Source organism: Perissodus microlepis, chromosome 7, assembly GCF_051167445.1.
Source record: "Perissodus microlepis isolate ML-2025 ecotype Zambia chromosome 7, ASM5116744v1, whole genome shotgun sequence".
In the NCBI taxonomy this organism is placed as follows: Eukaryota; Metazoa; Chordata; class Actinopteri; order Cichliformes; family Cichlidae; genus Perissodus; species Perissodus microlepis.
In genome coordinates, this window is record NC_140467.1 from 3,304,626 (window position 1) to 3,321,528 (window position 16,903).

At 44.1% G+C, this 16,903-nt stretch overlaps 1 protein-coding gene across 22 annotated transcripts in view; it reads right to left on the reverse strand.

Annotated features, from left to right (window-relative positions):
* Positions 1-16,903, reverse strand: part of mical3a (microtubule associated monooxygenase, calponin and LIM domain containing 3a) — a 78,648-nt gene that overhangs the window by 10,113 nt on the left and 51,632 nt on the right. For 10 of the 22 annotated variants that reach the window (XM_084932814.1, XM_084932823.1, XM_084932813.1 and 7 more), the window contains 16 exons: positions 15,563-15,749; positions 14,833-14,927; positions 14,615-14,708; positions 11,885-12,080; positions 11,163-11,422; positions 10,788-10,880; positions 10,018-10,179; positions 8,392-8,466; positions 8,105-8,218; positions 7,936-8,015; positions 5,811-7,851; positions 5,634-5,731; positions 2,639-2,689; positions 1,792-1,899; positions 931-1,024; positions 81-131 (listed from right to left, as the gene is read on the reverse strand). In XM_084932814.1, the coding sequence (XP_084788940.1) occupies positions 81-131; positions 931-1,024; positions 1,792-1,899; positions 2,639-2,689; positions 5,634-5,731; positions 5,811-7,851; positions 7,936-8,015; positions 8,105-8,218; positions 8,392-8,466; positions 10,018-10,179; positions 10,788-10,880; positions 11,163-11,422; positions 11,885-12,080; positions 14,615-14,708; positions 14,833-14,927; positions 15,563-15,749 (3,799 nt within the window). Of the gene's footprint in view, positions 1-80; positions 132-930; positions 1,025-1,791; positions 1,900-2,638; positions 2,690-5,143; positions 5,321-5,633; positions 5,732-5,810; positions 7,852-7,935; positions 8,016-8,104; positions 8,219-8,391; positions 8,467-10,017; positions 10,180-10,787; positions 10,881-11,162; positions 11,423-11,884; positions 12,081-14,614; positions 14,709-14,832; positions 14,928-15,562; positions 15,750-16,133; positions 16,239-16,903 lie in introns of all 22 variants that reach the window. The other 12 variants (XM_084932819.1, XM_084932828.1, XM_084932822.1 and 9 more) reach the window with 9 other exon arrangements.

Consider the following 16,903-nt stretch of genomic DNA (forward strand, 5'->3'; position numbering starts at 1 on the left):
CCTACGTAACAGTTTCATGTGTGGTTAATTAAAAGGAAAGGGAGAAAAAAAATTAAGAAAACTACAGTAAAATCTAATACCTGATCTTCTTTTGTGCTGTTTGGGTAATGTACAAGTACCTTTATACAATCCTTTAAGAGAGTAGAGTATTAACACGTTAAAACATACTCAAACAGCAAACTGGATAAACAGCGGATGGTAAAGTAAAACAGTCATTTGGTCGGCGAGAAAAGGGACCGACTGAAATTAATGCTCCGTGTGTCTAGATGCATGCATTTGCATGATTAAAGTTTTCATTTCATTCCATTAACTTCACCATAAAGTGCACTGGGCTGGAATATCATTTCAGTGCTGCAAAGTCGACCTTCTTACTTTATCCTCATGCAAATCTACATCATGTAAATATTATATTATTACTACTGAGCACAATTCATGCTTAGAAAAATTGTGCTGCTCTCAAAGAAATTATTTATTTCTCATTTCGGAAGTATATCGTCTGTGATAGTCCCTTGTCAGAAACAATTCGGGATTATTACTTTGGAGAAATAAATGTGTTTTTCCTGCATACGAAATCATGTGCTGAATTATGCTTCGGCACAAGTGAATAAATGGTAAACGCACACAGTGATTTCAGCACAATCAAATGAGCGCAGAGGGACAGGTTTGCTGACTTACATAACCCTGACGGTTGTTATTACTATTCCCTTTGGAGCTCTAGAAAACTCTGAACTCATATTGTGTAAAGATAAAACGTGGCCTCTGGTGAGCAGCTTTTATGACCAAGATCTTACGTCAAATTTATGGCAAAGTACTTGTAAAACATTAACAAGTGAGGTGTCTAATACGCGATATTAAAAATGCACGCGCACATAGGAAGCCAAACTGAATGAAAAAAATCGATGTATGTAAGTATGACTGACGAGGAATTACCTGCTTCTCCTCTCAAAGCTTTCTCCACAGCTACGCCCCTCTCTTCCAGCTGCCTCTGCTTCTCCTCCACCTGCTCCAACTGCCTCTGGATGATCTGAGGAGACGAGCAGTCACGTCATCAATGAAAATCAGCAGCAGAGGCACATCAGTATCATAAATGCACAGGGTGATAACTAACTACCAGTAATTAGAAATCCCCCCTAAACTCACACAGGGAACACTCAGTCGATGCGGCTGTTTACTCTGTTGAAATATAAATGTCAGAAGTGGCGACGACAACTATATTTAACGCCTACAGCCACATGGGACATTTGTATTAATCTGTCAAAAACCCCAAGAAAACGTGTAGATTTCAGTCGCTTGTCATCTTCTCTGTGTCTTGATTTATAACAGGACTCATTCTTAGCCAGAAAAATAAGTTGCTGTTTTTTTGTTTTAATTTGAAACTTTTGATGCTTTATAGCACACAAATTGTGTGAAAAGGGTTTTTTCCCCCCTCTCGAATCTCCTGTAACAGCTTCTGTCAGGTCTTGGGTTTATCTGTGCCACACAGAATTGGGAGCTGAAATAGAAGAAGTCCTGTGGGGTCCTGCAAATAGCCAGTAAAGGGAAGCAAAACTGAGGCCAACAAATGACAGCTCCAGGAGAAAAGAGAGCTTAGTGCTGAGTCAGGGGAACGGGAGTCTGACTGCAGTTACAACATCAATCACAATGGATGAATCTGGCCTCAGTTCAAAACATTAGGAGTGACCAAATGGTAAAAAGCACCAGGGGAACTTTTTTAAATTAGAGGAAGAATGCAGGAAACTGAATTCCCAAATTATATTAGAAAAGCAGTCTTTAAAAGAAGAAAGGACAAACCTGGGCTCTGTGGAGCCGCTTCAGTTCCTCCTGCTTGGCCTGTCGTCGTGCAGCTTTTTGGACTCTACGCGTCAGCTTGGCATTAAGCTCTTCCTCCGTGTAGGTTTTCTGTGTGGAATAACAAAACGCAAATCAGAAAAGTCTCATCCACAAGGTCCTAATGTGTGTAGGTGGCTCCATGAGGTGCTGAGCACTCAGACTAGCTGAGGAGGGGAACTTTCTGGATCTTCTAACAGGGCGAGGAGATAACAGGAAAGTGGCTAATGCTATTTAAAGCTTCATCGGTCATCTACGGGACTCTCGGGGGCTAGAAAAGTTATGCTTGCATAAAACACAGTGTGAAACATACTTCATATAAACTTTGCTGCAAGCTCTGTTACAATCCTCCACAATAGATAATACATATGTGACAAAAAACAGAGATGTTTCCGCTGTAAGCTGACATGGATGAGCATTTAAGCTAGCGCAAAACGGCAGAAAGAGAAAACAGTACTGAATGAAAACATGTGAAAAGGTCCTCCAGTAGCCAGACTGGAGTAAATACAGTGCCGCAGTGACAGATTAATCTCATACCAGTCACAGAGGAACAGCCTGGGGTGTCAACAGATGCAGAGGTATCATGGTGACCAGAAAAGAGAGCGCTATTGGAAACGTCGTGTTATAACAGAGTGGATATTCAGCAGTCAGTGAGCGAGCGTTGCTGTCCAACTGTCGCATGCATCCAGACAGAACAACGATTAGCTTTAGGCCAGGCCTACGCAGGGTGTTATGAAAGTAAACTGGCACGTGTGCAGGAAGACGAGACGGGGTGCAGGAGGGTTATCAGCGGGAATGTATGTAATACTACCTTTGTGGCATACGATCTCTTGAACGCCAGTGCGTGAGGGACATAAACAGACTTGGGGCAGACGAAACATAAAAGGGAGGAAACAAACATGATACAGATGATATGATTAAATGGGTTAATGATTATGTTAAATAAACAAAAATAAAATAAACAGAACAGTGAGTCACAGTCTAGTTGGTACAATCAAAACAGGCAACGTTAATATCACAAAAAAAGACAAGGTGGAATGAAATAGTTAAACATCTACATTAACTACAAAATTGTGACACTAACCAAGAAACTCAAGTGTAAAATGTTTTATGATGAGATGTTGTGTCCAATACTACAACTATGACGCTTGTGTCTTGTCTAATATTCACAGATCTGAAAGGGATGGGGACAAAAAAAAAAAAAGACTACTCTATAGATTTCTCAGGGGCTCTCACTGAATCACACACGGCTGAGAGGCATGATACAACTTAAAACTCCTGTTACTGTAGCCGTATGAAGTCTGAAGTGAATAATTCAGATCAATAATCATTACAAAGAAGAAAACGCCATTCATCAAACGACAATGAGCCACAACATCAAAACCACAGACGGGTGAAGCGGTTAGCACCGCTGCATAGACACCATGATACAAAGCAATGTCCTGCAGGTTTTAGATCTCACCCTGGGTCAACACACCTGAATCAAATGATTAGTTCATTACCAGGCCTCTGGAGAACATGGCTATATCCCAATTCGGGGTCTGCAGCCTTAAAGGCCGCATTTTAAGGCCGATTACGTCACAGCGACGCAACGAAGGCTGTCCCAATTCGAAGGCTGCTCGAAATGCGGCCCTCAAATGCGTCCTTCATTTCCCTGAATTTTAAGGACGTGGCGGTGTAGATTTCGTAGCCCAACATATCCCAGAATGCATAGCGCGGCGGTGGGTGTGGATAATTTTGCCGAAGAGTAAACTTTAAGTACTGAATATTATGTCACTTATCTTTGTGCAAATGTTTAATAACGAAGAACATTAAACATTCCTGTTGGCCACATGTCGGCAAAGTTATGTGACATTAGTGACGTTTGTACTAACTTGGTTTTAAAGCCTTTACTTTAAAACATACGCCGTTCAATAGCTGAGCTTAATCTTACAGAGAATGATCAAAGCTCATGTAGAAACAAACAAACAAATGAACAAAAGATTTTCTCCTTCATTTCTGTCAAACAAAGCTGTATGAAACGTTTCCAGCTGTTAGTATCATGGTTGCTAGGCAACCTGGGCAGCGCGACGGAGGCTAGACCGTCCCATTTCACAAGCCTCGCACTTCCGGCCTTAGCGGTCTTTGAGTACGCGGCCCCTGAGGATCGTTGAGGCTGCGTACTTTAAGGCTGCAGACCCTGAATTGGGATACAGCCCATCAAGACATGTTGAGGAGATCATTTAGCCTTTAAATCAGCTGTGTTGGATCAAGGACATCTAAAACCTGCAGGACACCGGCCCTGAGGTCTGGTGTCCTGAAACTTTTCCATGTGTCCTGGTTGCAACACACCTGAATACATTTCGTAGGTCATTAGCAAGACTCTATAGAGCTTGACTGCATGCTCTTTTAGAAGTACATTTTTCCAAAAGCTTAAATTTACTTGAGTAGGGTGAGGGGTTGCCACCTCAGCATGCAGTCAAGTTCTATACTCTTGCTAATGACCTACTAATTTTATTCAGATGTGCTGCAACAGGGACACGTGGAAAAGTTTCAGGACACCGGCCCTCGAGGACTGGAGTTTGCGACCTCTGACCTAAACATTGCTGCAAACCAATCAGAGCAATGAAAGCGCTCCAGAGCAGATCCACAGAACCAAAAGGATTCACTGCCAATATCACGGTGGGCGACACAACAGGACATGCCCAGAGGTTCTGTGCCCATGCCCCGAGTGGGGGAAAATCGACGCAGGTGTCCACAGGCTTTAGTGTTGTGGCTGATTTATGTACGTTTCCTAAATATACACAAACAAAAGAGAATAGGAGTACATCTGAGCTTCATGCCTCTGGCCCTGAGCACGATTCTATCTATTTAAAACCACCAGAAACACACACAGACTCGGCAGCAGTGGCAAATATAATGCTGAATTTCAGCCATAAATGCAATGAGTGCAAATGGATTCCAATAAAAGAGCTCATGTTCTAAAATTTAAGGATTTGTTCCAAATATGTGCATAGTTCCAACGCGATTTATGCGTCCAGGATATTGAATTATTACGATCTTTTAAAGAATTCACTTGCCCAGACCTTGAAAATATTTTTATCATAATTTGTTCTGAGACCTCCCAAGGTCAAAAAAATATATATACACATTATTTTATTCCAATAACTCTTTAAAAAGAGATGAAATGATATCAAAGATTTATCTGGGGTTTGCTTGCAAAGCCACCGGCACGTTATATGAACTTAAACTAAAAGATTGGTGATGCTAAATGGCATTATTCAGAAAGATGACACTTTCTGAAATTCAAAATTATGTAACCCCTGCTGCACAATACCTCCTCGTCGTCTTTCTCCATTTCTCGCTTAACCTCCTTCTCCTGTCCCCTTTTTTTATGCCTCTCTTTCACCCCCCTTTTTTCCTTCAACTCCCTCCTCCTCTCCTTTTCCAGTTTCTCTTCCTTTATTGCCTCCTTCTGCATGCCTGATACTAGGTCAAAGATGTCCACATGCCTCTAGGAGTGGAAGAGATTATATAAAGAAAAACATTTTCGAGAGGAAGCAAAACAGAAACTGGTACAGCGGATGTCGTGATGATATGTATAGCCTTGCAAAGCCAGACTGCACGAGTTTCATTCACAACAGTTTGATTTTAAGTTGTGATTTACATCTAATCAGATGAACCTGCATGAGTAAAATTATTCACTATTCATTCAAGAAAGGTCCAAAAAGGCAGTTGTAAGGACCTCAGTCAACTCCGGTTAGCGTTGCAAGCCTGTGCATGCATGAATCCCTAAAGACAACCATGTGACATTTGTATTTGCTCACATCTGCTTTGGACTTCTGGGAGGATCTCTCCAGAACATCGTCACAGGACAGGTCGGAATCTTCGGAGAAACTCAGGTTTCTCCGCGTTTTCAAGTCTACTTCAAACAACAAGCAAAGACAACAATCAGCAATCAATAATTTCATAACATGAAATGAGCTTTGGAAGAATAGTCTTACCCGAAGATCTCCCAAGAGGTGATGTCCTTCTCTTCCCAGAGTCCTGAGTAGTGGAGCTGGACGACGGTGTACTCGGGCACGACTTATCATCCTTCTTCTTCTTGTCCTTCTTGTACCCTGAGAAGACAGCCTTCCACAGAGACTTGTGTTTTGGAGGCGTCTCATCTGCGCCCGAGAGCCTGCTGCTGTCGTTCTTGGCTTTTTTCTCCTTCTTGTTTTTCCGCGGTGAGAAGAGGGAGCTTCGTTTCTTACTTTTACTTGTAGAGGAGCCGTCTGACGAAGCCACCGAGCTGTCCAGGCTCTTGTTACTGCTAAAGAAACGCTCGGACAGGGCCTCGGACTTCTTTGACTCTAAAGCTTTCACAGCTGATGTCTTTGGAGATGCAGCTGACTTTTTACTTTTTCCAACAGTGTCTGGTGTTACATTCCAGGCCACTTTAGGTGAGGCGCCCTTTTCCCCATCGGACTCTTTCATTTTGCTCAGCTGTTTGGCCATAGCTTCTTTTAGAGCCGGGCTCTTGACAGATTTTTCTCTGGCCCTTATTCTCTCCTCTGCAATCTCCCTGGCTTCTGGAGAGAATTGAGTTGCCCTCTGGGTCTTAGAGACTGGGTTAACTGGGATATTGGGTTTACCATTTTCCATTGCTAGTGCCAAATGAAGGGGAGGTTTTTCCCTGCTCGGCTTGCTCGTGGGCGGAGTGTAATACCTGTTCATGCTTGTGTCTGGTGTCCGGTCGTCGTAGCTCTCCTCCACATCGTCAGCAAAAGGAATCTCCTCCACCGTCTCCACAAATGACTTCCTCATCTCCTGCGGCCGTGGCTTCTCCCTCTTCTTCTCCCTCATCACGACCACCGGGGTTGTTTCTGGAGCTGCCTGAGGTGAGGAGACCTTCCTGGGTGCTGGTTTGGGCACCGATACGGGGCTCAGCTGGGTCCTGGGTGCAGGAACAGGGGTAGTGGCTTTTGCTGGCTCTTTGGCATGCTCAGATGGAAGTTTTTCTGTTCCGTTGGTCCAGGACACCTGGTGTCTCTGCTGCCTGAGCACGGCTGGAGACTGATTAGCAGGCACGGGTGGTGGCGGACTGGAAGGTGGTGTCAGCATAGCCGAGTCGGACGTGTTATAGCTGTCACTGTTTACCGTCTGGCTTGTGGCCACACTTCCATTCAAGCCCAAGCCTGAGCTGCTGCTGATGTCTCTTTTATCAGAGCCATCGCTCTTGGGCTCAACGGGAGCGATAGGAGTAATGACCTGACCCTCGAGAGTGATATTGAGTCTGCGAATGACAGCCCGGCCAGTGAAGGCAGGCTTCTGTTCCCCGGACACGTCTGCCGTTTGTGTCTTAGCGAAGTTGGAGTCCTGAGTTGGAGTCTTAACAACACTCCTTTCTAAGATTTTACTGCTGCGGTCCAAAGGAGACAGACCGAGGCTCTTTCTTATCTCAGCACTCTTCAACCAGAACTCCTCAATGATATCCGTCTTTTTAGACGGCGTCTCTTCTGTTGAGGAATTTGAAGGCTCTGGCGTAGTCATGTTGGTTTTAGCCAAGGGCGTTGAAGTGACTGCAGGGACGGGCTGAGTTCTGACGGGAGAATCAGAGGTGAGGGGTGATGAGGGTTCATGGCAGGGCAACGGCTGGGCACAGATCGGGGAGAGGGGGTTTCCTGTGAGAGGGCAAATGGAGCGGTGAGGAAAGACGGGAGATTTAGGTCCTTCAGTTTCGGGCAGGGGTGTAGGCTGGGAGCAAATTGGTGAGCTCACTGGTGACTTGAGAGGTGACTCACTGGGTGGCTGTAGTGGAGAGGCAGCAGGTGGTTTGGTGGGTGAAAGAGGAGGAGATGAAGCAGAAGTTGGGGTTTTAACTGGTGTAGAAGCAGCAGCATTAGTAGGTGAGGGAACAGGAGACAACTCCTGGACAGGAGCAGGTGAAGGGCACAGTGGGCTCCTGGAAGTTGGAGATGGAGTCATCTTTTCTGGCTTTGTTTCCTCAGGTATGAAAGGATCAGGAAAAAAGCGGAGACCAGGAGATTTTACTGGACTTATCTACAAAACAAAACAAACAACAGAGGAGTTTAGGATTCAGGTAAAAGCCATTAATCGCTTTGAACCTCTGAAGCATCATCTCACCTGGGTTTCAGGTTCTGGGGATGGTTTAAGCGGAAAAAGAACGATATCGTCCTTCTGCAGCAGGCTGATGCTGGATGGTTCTGAATTCACAAAAGGGAGAAGAAAAGGCTCATTGCCTTTTATTTGTGGAAAACATATCTGCGTGATCGTGTAGAGAAACGACATGTACCAATACTGGAAGCTGCTGCCGAGCTTTCCGATTTCTTGTCTTCCTCGGGAAGCGCTTCATCGTGCTCCGACTGGTGCAAACGAGCCTCAGCTTCCGCATCCGAAGGGATGTCATCTGGAATTTAAACATCACGTCATCAAATATTTCATTATTACACAGCTTTGGAACTTTAATTATCTGAGTCATTTCATTTTGATGAAGAGAGTCCTTTGTAAACAAAAATGCTATTTTCCGCATGTTAAACACTTGATGGATTCTTTACTATTTGTAATGTTTTGACTGTTTACCCTGATCCATCTCTGTGCCAGGCTCCATATCTGGACTGTCTGCTTCTGCTTCGAGTACTTCATCTTCGCAGGGCTCTGACATGAAAAAAAAGGGAAATAAATGAGTCATTGGAACATTATTATTGTGTCTTTAGACAATAACTGTGAGAAATTTTTCCTGTTTAAAAGTAGCTTGAATGAATCTTTTCTCAGAAATCCTGACAGTGAGGTGGAAAGCTATCAAGGCCAATTTTGAAAAGCCGAATACAAAAATTAAAGGTCGAAAAAAAGGTGAGTAGATTTTAAAAATCAAAATCTATTTTTCTTCAGACAGCATTAGGAAAGAGTTTGGGCAAAAAAAAAGAAAATCTTTTGCATACAAATCAAACAGTCCAAGTCTTTTAATATGAACAAAGGAGCAGCTAGGCTGCAGCTACATGCAGCAACTTTAAATTAGTAAGCTGAAAATATTTGATCCAAGCAGAAGCACAACCAGAATGTTACTGGTTAAACTGTGGTTAGCGAGCAAAACTGGGAGGGGGTGGGGGTGGGGGGGCAGTTTATCCATGCAGTTTAAAATCAACTTTAACTACTAGGTGACGGATCTTCTGAGTGCACGGGCACATAAACTACTAAAAGAACTTTGTAATTGGCCTGATCTCTGCTGGAGGTCTTTACTGGGCCTTTAACACTGAACTCAAGGCTTATACGAGGACTTCAAACAGAGGTGTAGGACTCTCATTCAATTCATTCAAGCTCTTAATCAGCTGATAATGTACTTCAACACCCACATTCTGTGAACTTAATGCAAGTACAAGTGCCATTAAGAGGTGAGCTCCCAAAGCTGTGGTGCCTTGTGGTTTCACTCCCCGGAATATATTACGTTACAGCATAACATACAGCGCAAGTGCAAAAGAAAATACATATTTTGGAAATTAGAAGAGTAGAATGTAAGGTTTGGTTACAAAAGGTGAAACACAAGTGCTGATCTGAACCCAGGAGAGAAAACCTCTTGAGAGCGACAGCCTTACAGCAGGCATGCTTGTGAGTTTACTGGTCTCTGCATGCTCCATGAAAAGAGGCCAGCCCAGCTGATAGACAGAACAGGAGTCTAAGACGGGATGTCAGGATCCCTTTCGAGTCTGTGCTACCTCCAGACAGGGACTCCAACCAGACTCTCACTGCCTCGTGTCGGGCGGACGTGTGGGCAGGGGCTACATTCAAACCAGAAGATACAGAACGACGAGGGATAGATGGCGGGGAAATAACAGTAAAGCAATTAGACACATGAGAAACAACATGGGAGAACACAAAAGAACAAAAGAGAATCAAATCAAAGGAACTGAGGAGAGGGTTAAATGGCGCGCTGGGATGCGTTTGGAGAACGTTATATTCGCCCCAGAGGAACAACAGTGACTCTGAATGACAACAGGCTCAACACAAAATTAGACATTCCGAGAAATAAAGCAATGTTACACAAATGTACAAATCAGCGGTAATTCAAAACAACAGGTGGGTTAGCTGGGGTCCACCTGTGGCAGACACAGACAAAGCAGCAGCAGCCACACTTGCAAAATGAGACACCCTGATCCTGAACATGGCGAGACCCACGGCCTTCCCAGGCGTATAGGCCCCCGGGTGGGTTACCTGCAGAGGAGGGCTGCGTGAGCTCAGAGGGCTGGGAGAGTTGGGAGGCTGAGGCCAGCTGGCCATCATCCTTGTCTCCCTCAGACTCCAGATGTGCTCTCAAACCTGGAATGGCGCTGGGATCCACAGGCTGCAGGACTTGTTGGATGTGGAGATTCCTCGCTAAATGTAAGTGTTGTGATTTTGTATTTTTGCGTAGCGTAAAGTTGTGTGAGTTAGGAGAGGAAGATAAAGAGAGACGAGGGTAGTTGTGGAAGAAAGGAAGAGGAACAGGGGGAAAAAAACAGGGCAAAATGGAAGAGAAAAGGCAGAGAGACAGTTATACAGTGACAATGGGAAAAAATCATCAAAGAGAAATGAAGGGAGGCTGCATGCAATACACTGCAAAACGTCAAACCATAAAAGTAAGCTTCAAGGGTACAAAGCTTGGAAAACAAAATAATAACACATTTGTTAAATATAACAGTTCCGTCACACAGCTGTAAAACATAACTGCAGCGCCGTGGGGGAGATAATCAGATCTGATTCATCAGATTAGTATTTTAATGCCATAAAGAACTCCAGAGGTTTGAAACAGAAGGTTAGATGGAATGGGACTGACAATGAAAAGGGAACACCGATGAACACAAAACTCACATAAAAACACAACAAACCAAACCATAAAGAAGCCAAAGGCACACTTCTTGTAGAAATTATTGAAAATTAAACCCAAACAAGGCAGAATTATTCAAAGTAACTGCAAACACGTCCGCAGGCACTTCCGTTGCTACCTTTAAATGTACCAACATCCTCTTCGTCTGTAAGGTGCTTCTCCAGCCAAAGGCCTGACTGGAGTTCTCTATCCCAGGGCCAGTAATCCCCCTCTGTCAGCAGGGGGAGACAAAGGCCCCCCAAAAATAAATCAAAAAATAAAATGACACAGAGACAGATACATACGCGTGCATTGTACGTGGACATGGCAGACAAGCAGAAAAGAGACAAGAGGATGACTCAAGTGTTTCAGACAGTGACGAGAACATGAAACAGTAAACAACACGGAGCTCTGAGGTCAAGGCCACTGAAGTCTGGATAGGGTGTAAACACATTAGCATAAAGAAACCATTAATTTCCACTATCACGGGAATAACAATGCAAAACTAATTTACCTTCGCTCGACTCCTCATCTTCTTCGGCCTCATTTTCGTCCTCCTCGTCCTCCTCCTCGTCCTCTTCATCTACTTCCCCATCTCTGTCAGCCAAAGCTTCACCCTCTCCCTCCTCACAGTGATCGCCCCTCAGCTTGGCGTGGAGCTCTACCGCCTCCTTCCACGGAACGCCGCCGAGGTCTGACGGGCTGGGAGGCTGCTCCTCCACCTCTTCTTGATCCTCCTGCTCGTCCTCCTCTTCCATGTCTGACTCTGAGCTACTGCAGAAAGTAGAGAAAAGGCGTCAGCAAAGTGTTAGGGAACATGAAAGGAAGCAAGTATTTGAGGACAGTACAAGTATGGAGACGTTCACAGCAGCCTGAGGGATTCTGGACTGTAGCAAGGAAGTTTTCTGTGATTCAAAATAGACAAACTGCTCGTTGGTGAACCCCCACAGTTAATCCCAACTAAGATGTTTTTAGCTTCCTCCCACTTCCTTTCTATCCCACTTCATCATGATTGGCTAACTGTCACGAACAAAAAGTTTAAAGAGTGGGTGGAGCTTCTGTGCGCATAGCCAGAGCTGCTTGCATGATGCGACTATTTTAAGGACGTCCAAAGAGTTGAAACTTGTTTAAAGTCTTATTAGAGATCGTTTAAACAACTCGCTGAACACTAAACGGCAGAAAGGGTAAAACTGAATATCATAAAAACGAAATTAACGGATGCTGTTATAATCTTACCTAGAACCCAGGTCAGCATCTGTGGCCTTGTCCAGCACACTGCTGAGATTGTGCTCCGCCAGCGTCTCCTCAGGCACCTCCTCCAGCTCCTCCTCCCTCTGCAGGGACAGACGGTAGTTCTCCAGCTCAATGCGTTCTGGAGTTCCCTTTAGGCGTTTAGCTAGGCTCGGTTCCTGCAGGCCGTTCACTTCCAGCACTGTGGGGTACAGGATCAAGGTAAGAAAGCAGAGGAGAGAGAGCACATACGTGCAGGTGATGATCAGGCAGGTGCAAGCAGGACCAAACTAAATCCAATGTATTTGTGAACGCTGATGTGAAAACCGATGCAAATTCTGACAGTGTATGTGTGAAGCTACGTCAGCGACAGCATCAAATCCCATCACACATCCAACTAGTAAAATGGTGCATTTTCATCCACATCTGCAGCCAGAACTTTAACCAAAGTAATCTTGTACATTAAGGACAAACTGACAAGGAGACACCGATTTAAGATCTATTACTGAATTTATTGCATTAGATAATATTCCTACAGCAAATAAGATCAACAAACACAAATAGGTTTCACACTTTAAAATAGAGCCATTGTTCTATACTTAAATGTACAAGATTGGTGCCTTGCCTTGTTCCCATTCTGAGAAGCAAACCTTAAAACTGTATGTTTTGACAATATTTCCTCTGGCACAGGTTCATGACAGCGAAATGGGTTAAAATAGACTTATGTGCTGTTGTTGTCATGGAAGTACAGCCGTCATCTTGTCACTTAGAGATAAATTCTAATTGAAAAAAGAGCACTAGCACTGCTTTAAGACCAATGCCTTAAAGTCCCATGAGCTCATTAAATGTGTGATATTTGACACTGAATCCTGTTTATTTTGTATGTGTGACTCATATGAAAGTGACGATAGATGTTTCCTCAAAAACAAGTGAAAAGTACATAAAACAGCAAAGAAGAGAGAGACTTAAATTTAAACTGATACATATTTATACTTTAATAACCTACATCACTAAACACAGAAATTGTTCTGTAATTACTTCATCTGATATAGTCCAGGGTTGGACTTCTGCAGTTGGGGGTCTGTTTTTGTTTTTTTGTGGTTGATTTTAGTTTAGTGGTCTAACTCTTATTATTTTGCTAACACTAATTTAGTGGTCCAAGAACTCCACAGTTGCTGAACTTTGCAGCAGCATGGGACGTCCTTACCATATAATGCATGTGTATTTGTGGAGGTGTCTGTGCAGCACAAGCACACATAGATGTATAGACCTGCAAAATATTGCTTTGTTCTACAGCACTTTACACTGACTGCAAACCTCCACCAATATATTAGCAGTTTGTTGTCTAATTTTAATGTAGAATATATTATAGTATGCACGGCTGCAGTATGACTACAGTATTTAATAAAGTCTTGCATCTGAAGTTATAAACTACACTTGCCACATTGCGGCAGGCCTACACTTATTAACACTTACACTTATTAAAGTTTCAAATATTAATTTTCTGCAAAGCTTACCGGTTTCAGCTCTCTCTAGTCTAATCCGTGATTTTATTCAGCTACAGTGTGCAAAGCAATTACTGCAGATGAGACGCACTACGTTGAGCAAATACAAGTGGTTCTGGCAGGAATCTGTCGGGGGTGAAAGGCTGAGGAATGCAGGAAGGCAGAGGAAGGGGGGGTGAAAACAAAACTCCAGTCCCAAGCACCAATGCAAGCACTAGTAAAGCTCTCAGTTTTAAGATGCTCTGATCGGAAGGGGAAAGGTAAAGCTCACAACAGCACTGATACAGGCACTTTATCACATATAATAGTGAGTTTTAGGAAGAGGAATACTAATAGGTGCAAAACAACTTACAGAGAAAGAAACACGTCACAGAGCAGGCAGTAAAACAAACACGTCACACAGGAGGAGGTCGAGCTAAAGAGCACTCACAGGCCACTCGGGGTTACAATCACCAAAGAGTACAGCTTGGCTCTTCATTAAAAACAGGCAGCTCTATATCAATCATTAACAGTATATAGAGATTGAATGTACACACCAGTGGGTAACTGATATTTTTTTTTTTTTTTGGGGGGGGGGGGGGGGGAAGAATTGGGGGCTAAGAAAGCTAAACTTTACTTCCACATTTCACAGTAAAAACCAGAATAGCAATGAGGAGGTCTATGCAAAGGGTTAATGGTGCTGCCTGGAGAGCTGACCAGAAGGAATTCTGAGCAGCTCTCTATAATTTCCAAGCCAAGAAACAAACAGGTTTAAGATGCACCATTCACTTCTAAGATTATGGCACCAGAGCACTGTTTGAATCCATCTGCCAATCACAAGTCATAAAGAGACTGCCAACAGAAACAGAAAGAATGCTGCATCTTCAGGAAATAATTCAGCAACTGAGAGACTCACAGTATTTACAGGACCATTTTGAAGCTTTGGTCACTTAGTACAAACTAGATCTATATACATCCCACTGACAGTAGTCGGCAAAGAGAAAAAGGAAGCAAGGAAGGAAATAAGAAGGGACACAAAAGTCATGCTAGAGGAGGCTGAGCAGGACATTGATGGTGAAACAGCAGAAGAGGTAGATGCAGTAGGTAAACAGGAAGGGAGAATCTAAGGGGTTGTGTGCCACCTGGTGGCAGGTCCAGGAGAGAGTGCGGCGGAGGGTGCCTAGCTGGACTCCCACACCCACGGCCAGACGCCAGGGCGCAGCCGCCACAGCTAGATAGGAAAGTCGAGTACCTGAGGGTTGGAGGTCAGCCGAGGGGGCAGCTGCTGCCATCGCCCTTCCAGGGGCATCCACGGTCGTAGCAGGTATTTGGGGGGTCTGATTCTCCTGCAAATGACACAAATGATTTTAACATCAGCCGCGCTATCGGAGATATGAGAGCACTCTCAGAACATTTTTCCAGCCCTATCCTGATTTCCACCAGGATTTCTTCAAGTAAATAAAAATGGACCTTGGCTGTGACTGGAGCAGCAGAGGGAGCAGGCCTCTTCCTCTGAGCATACCCAGACAGGCGGTAACAGTAGTGGGGCTTGCAGTAAAATTTTCCTGTAGGAGACACACAGAGCATAAGCAAATACATTAAATGCACAAATAAACACATTCAGCAAATTTCACCTCACGGAGTCTGTGGGCTGCATCTACTCTGTCGGAAAAAAACAATTCCTTTCTGTCTCAAGTGCATTCAGAAAAATCAGGAGGTTCTGTTCCCACAGCTGACTGTGAAAAAGCTACTGTCCCACTGAACAATCTGTTGCCTGTCCTTGAGCACAATAGACACCTCCCAGCGTGGAAAAATATGGAATCATAAGACTGCACTGAGTCCGAGGTGGGGGTTACCGCAAAAATCTCTTACAGCTGTCTTTTACATATTTAAAACCAATAAATTTTGAAAAATTATGTGTCTGTAACTTCATTTTTTGAATCAGAAAATGGCTCTGCTGCATTCCTCGGCTCAAAAAAAAAAAAAGGCTGAGAGGCCGTGGCGTGATCACACCACAGGAGGGCAGCAAACGTGCACACAGTCAAAATCATTTCTAGATTGTATGTCTTCAAACGAAGAATCATCTTTGCCGCTTTACACTTTAGTCATTATATCGTACTCAAGATCATTTCAGTCTATTTCACCTTGTAGTTAATGGAATATAAGCACACGTGGGGCTGAAACCATTTGGAAAGCTTACCGTCCTCGACGTCAAACGCATAAGAGGACAGTCGTAGAGTCGTGCCGCAGTAGTCGCACTTGAAACAGCTGCGATGGAAGAACTTCCCCTCGGCACTCAGCCTTTCCATCACGTACACACGTTTTCGGCAGAAGAAACAAACATCGCTGCCTCCGATGTTGACAGGGAATTCTTTCCTGAGCGAGCCCTGAAAGGGAAAAAGTACTGAATCAATCTTTATTTATAAATGAAGAGAAACGTTCAAACTGGTGCACAAGGAGAAAGTTATTGTTAAGCCAGACGCTCACATCAGGTCACTACAAATGTTTGAAGTTTACTGATATTATTTACAAGCTAATGATTCCAAAATACAGCAATTCAAAAGTTATTCATTAGTGAGAGAGGGATGCTTGCAGGCGAGCAGCAGTCCAAATTACAGGGACTCGTTGGGAAAACACACTCTGCAGCTACGGGAGAGAAGGAAGTTAAAATGTGGTAAAAGGAGCACAATGTGCAAAAACCACACTCTCTGGGAAGCGCTGCAGTGATCTGTGTAGCCACATGCCTTCTACTCTACAACCCGAGTGCTTACCAAATCCCTCTTTTCAGGTACATGTGTGGGCTTGGGAGACTGAAGCTGACTGGCTATCTGCTCGGTCAACGAGCTAACGCCCCCTGTGTACATCCTTACATACTGCTATCAACAACAATGAGAGAAAGAAACAAAAATAAGAGGACAGGTAGACAAAAATTAGAAATGATGGTTGAAAAACAACGTGAAAAACAGAAGAGGTGTGTGTGCGACAAGTGCTCAAACACAGCAGACAAACAATGGTGTCTAACAGGGAATTTACACAAGACAAAGGAAGCGTTTGCACGCTGGACTGGTCGAGTGTTTAGACGTGTGTGAGGCTCCACCAAAAGCAGCAGTTCCTGAGAAAAACCTCAAAAGTTTCATGTTGGGTTTACTACCAAGAGCTTTACTGGATTTGGAAAAAGATCAACTATCACAGTGTAAAGTAAAGTGTAAAGTGTGCGTGTTAGTCCCCATAGGGAAATAGTTCCTCTGCATTTAAACCATTCACCCAGTGAAGCAGTGGGCAGCCACCAATGCAGCGCCCGGGGAGCAGTGTGTAGGGACGGTACCTTGCTCAGGGGTACCTCAGGGTAGCCGTTCAGTGGAGTCGAACCCCCGACCTTCTGATCATGGGGCCGCCACTCTACCTACTGAGCTATCCCTGTTTAGACAACTCGGGTAAAGCAGTCATGCAGTTTTTATTCACTTGCACACACAAAGTCACTCATGCTGCACCTTATCATCCGCTGCACCGTAAATATAAACAAGCTGCAAAAATCTGCAAA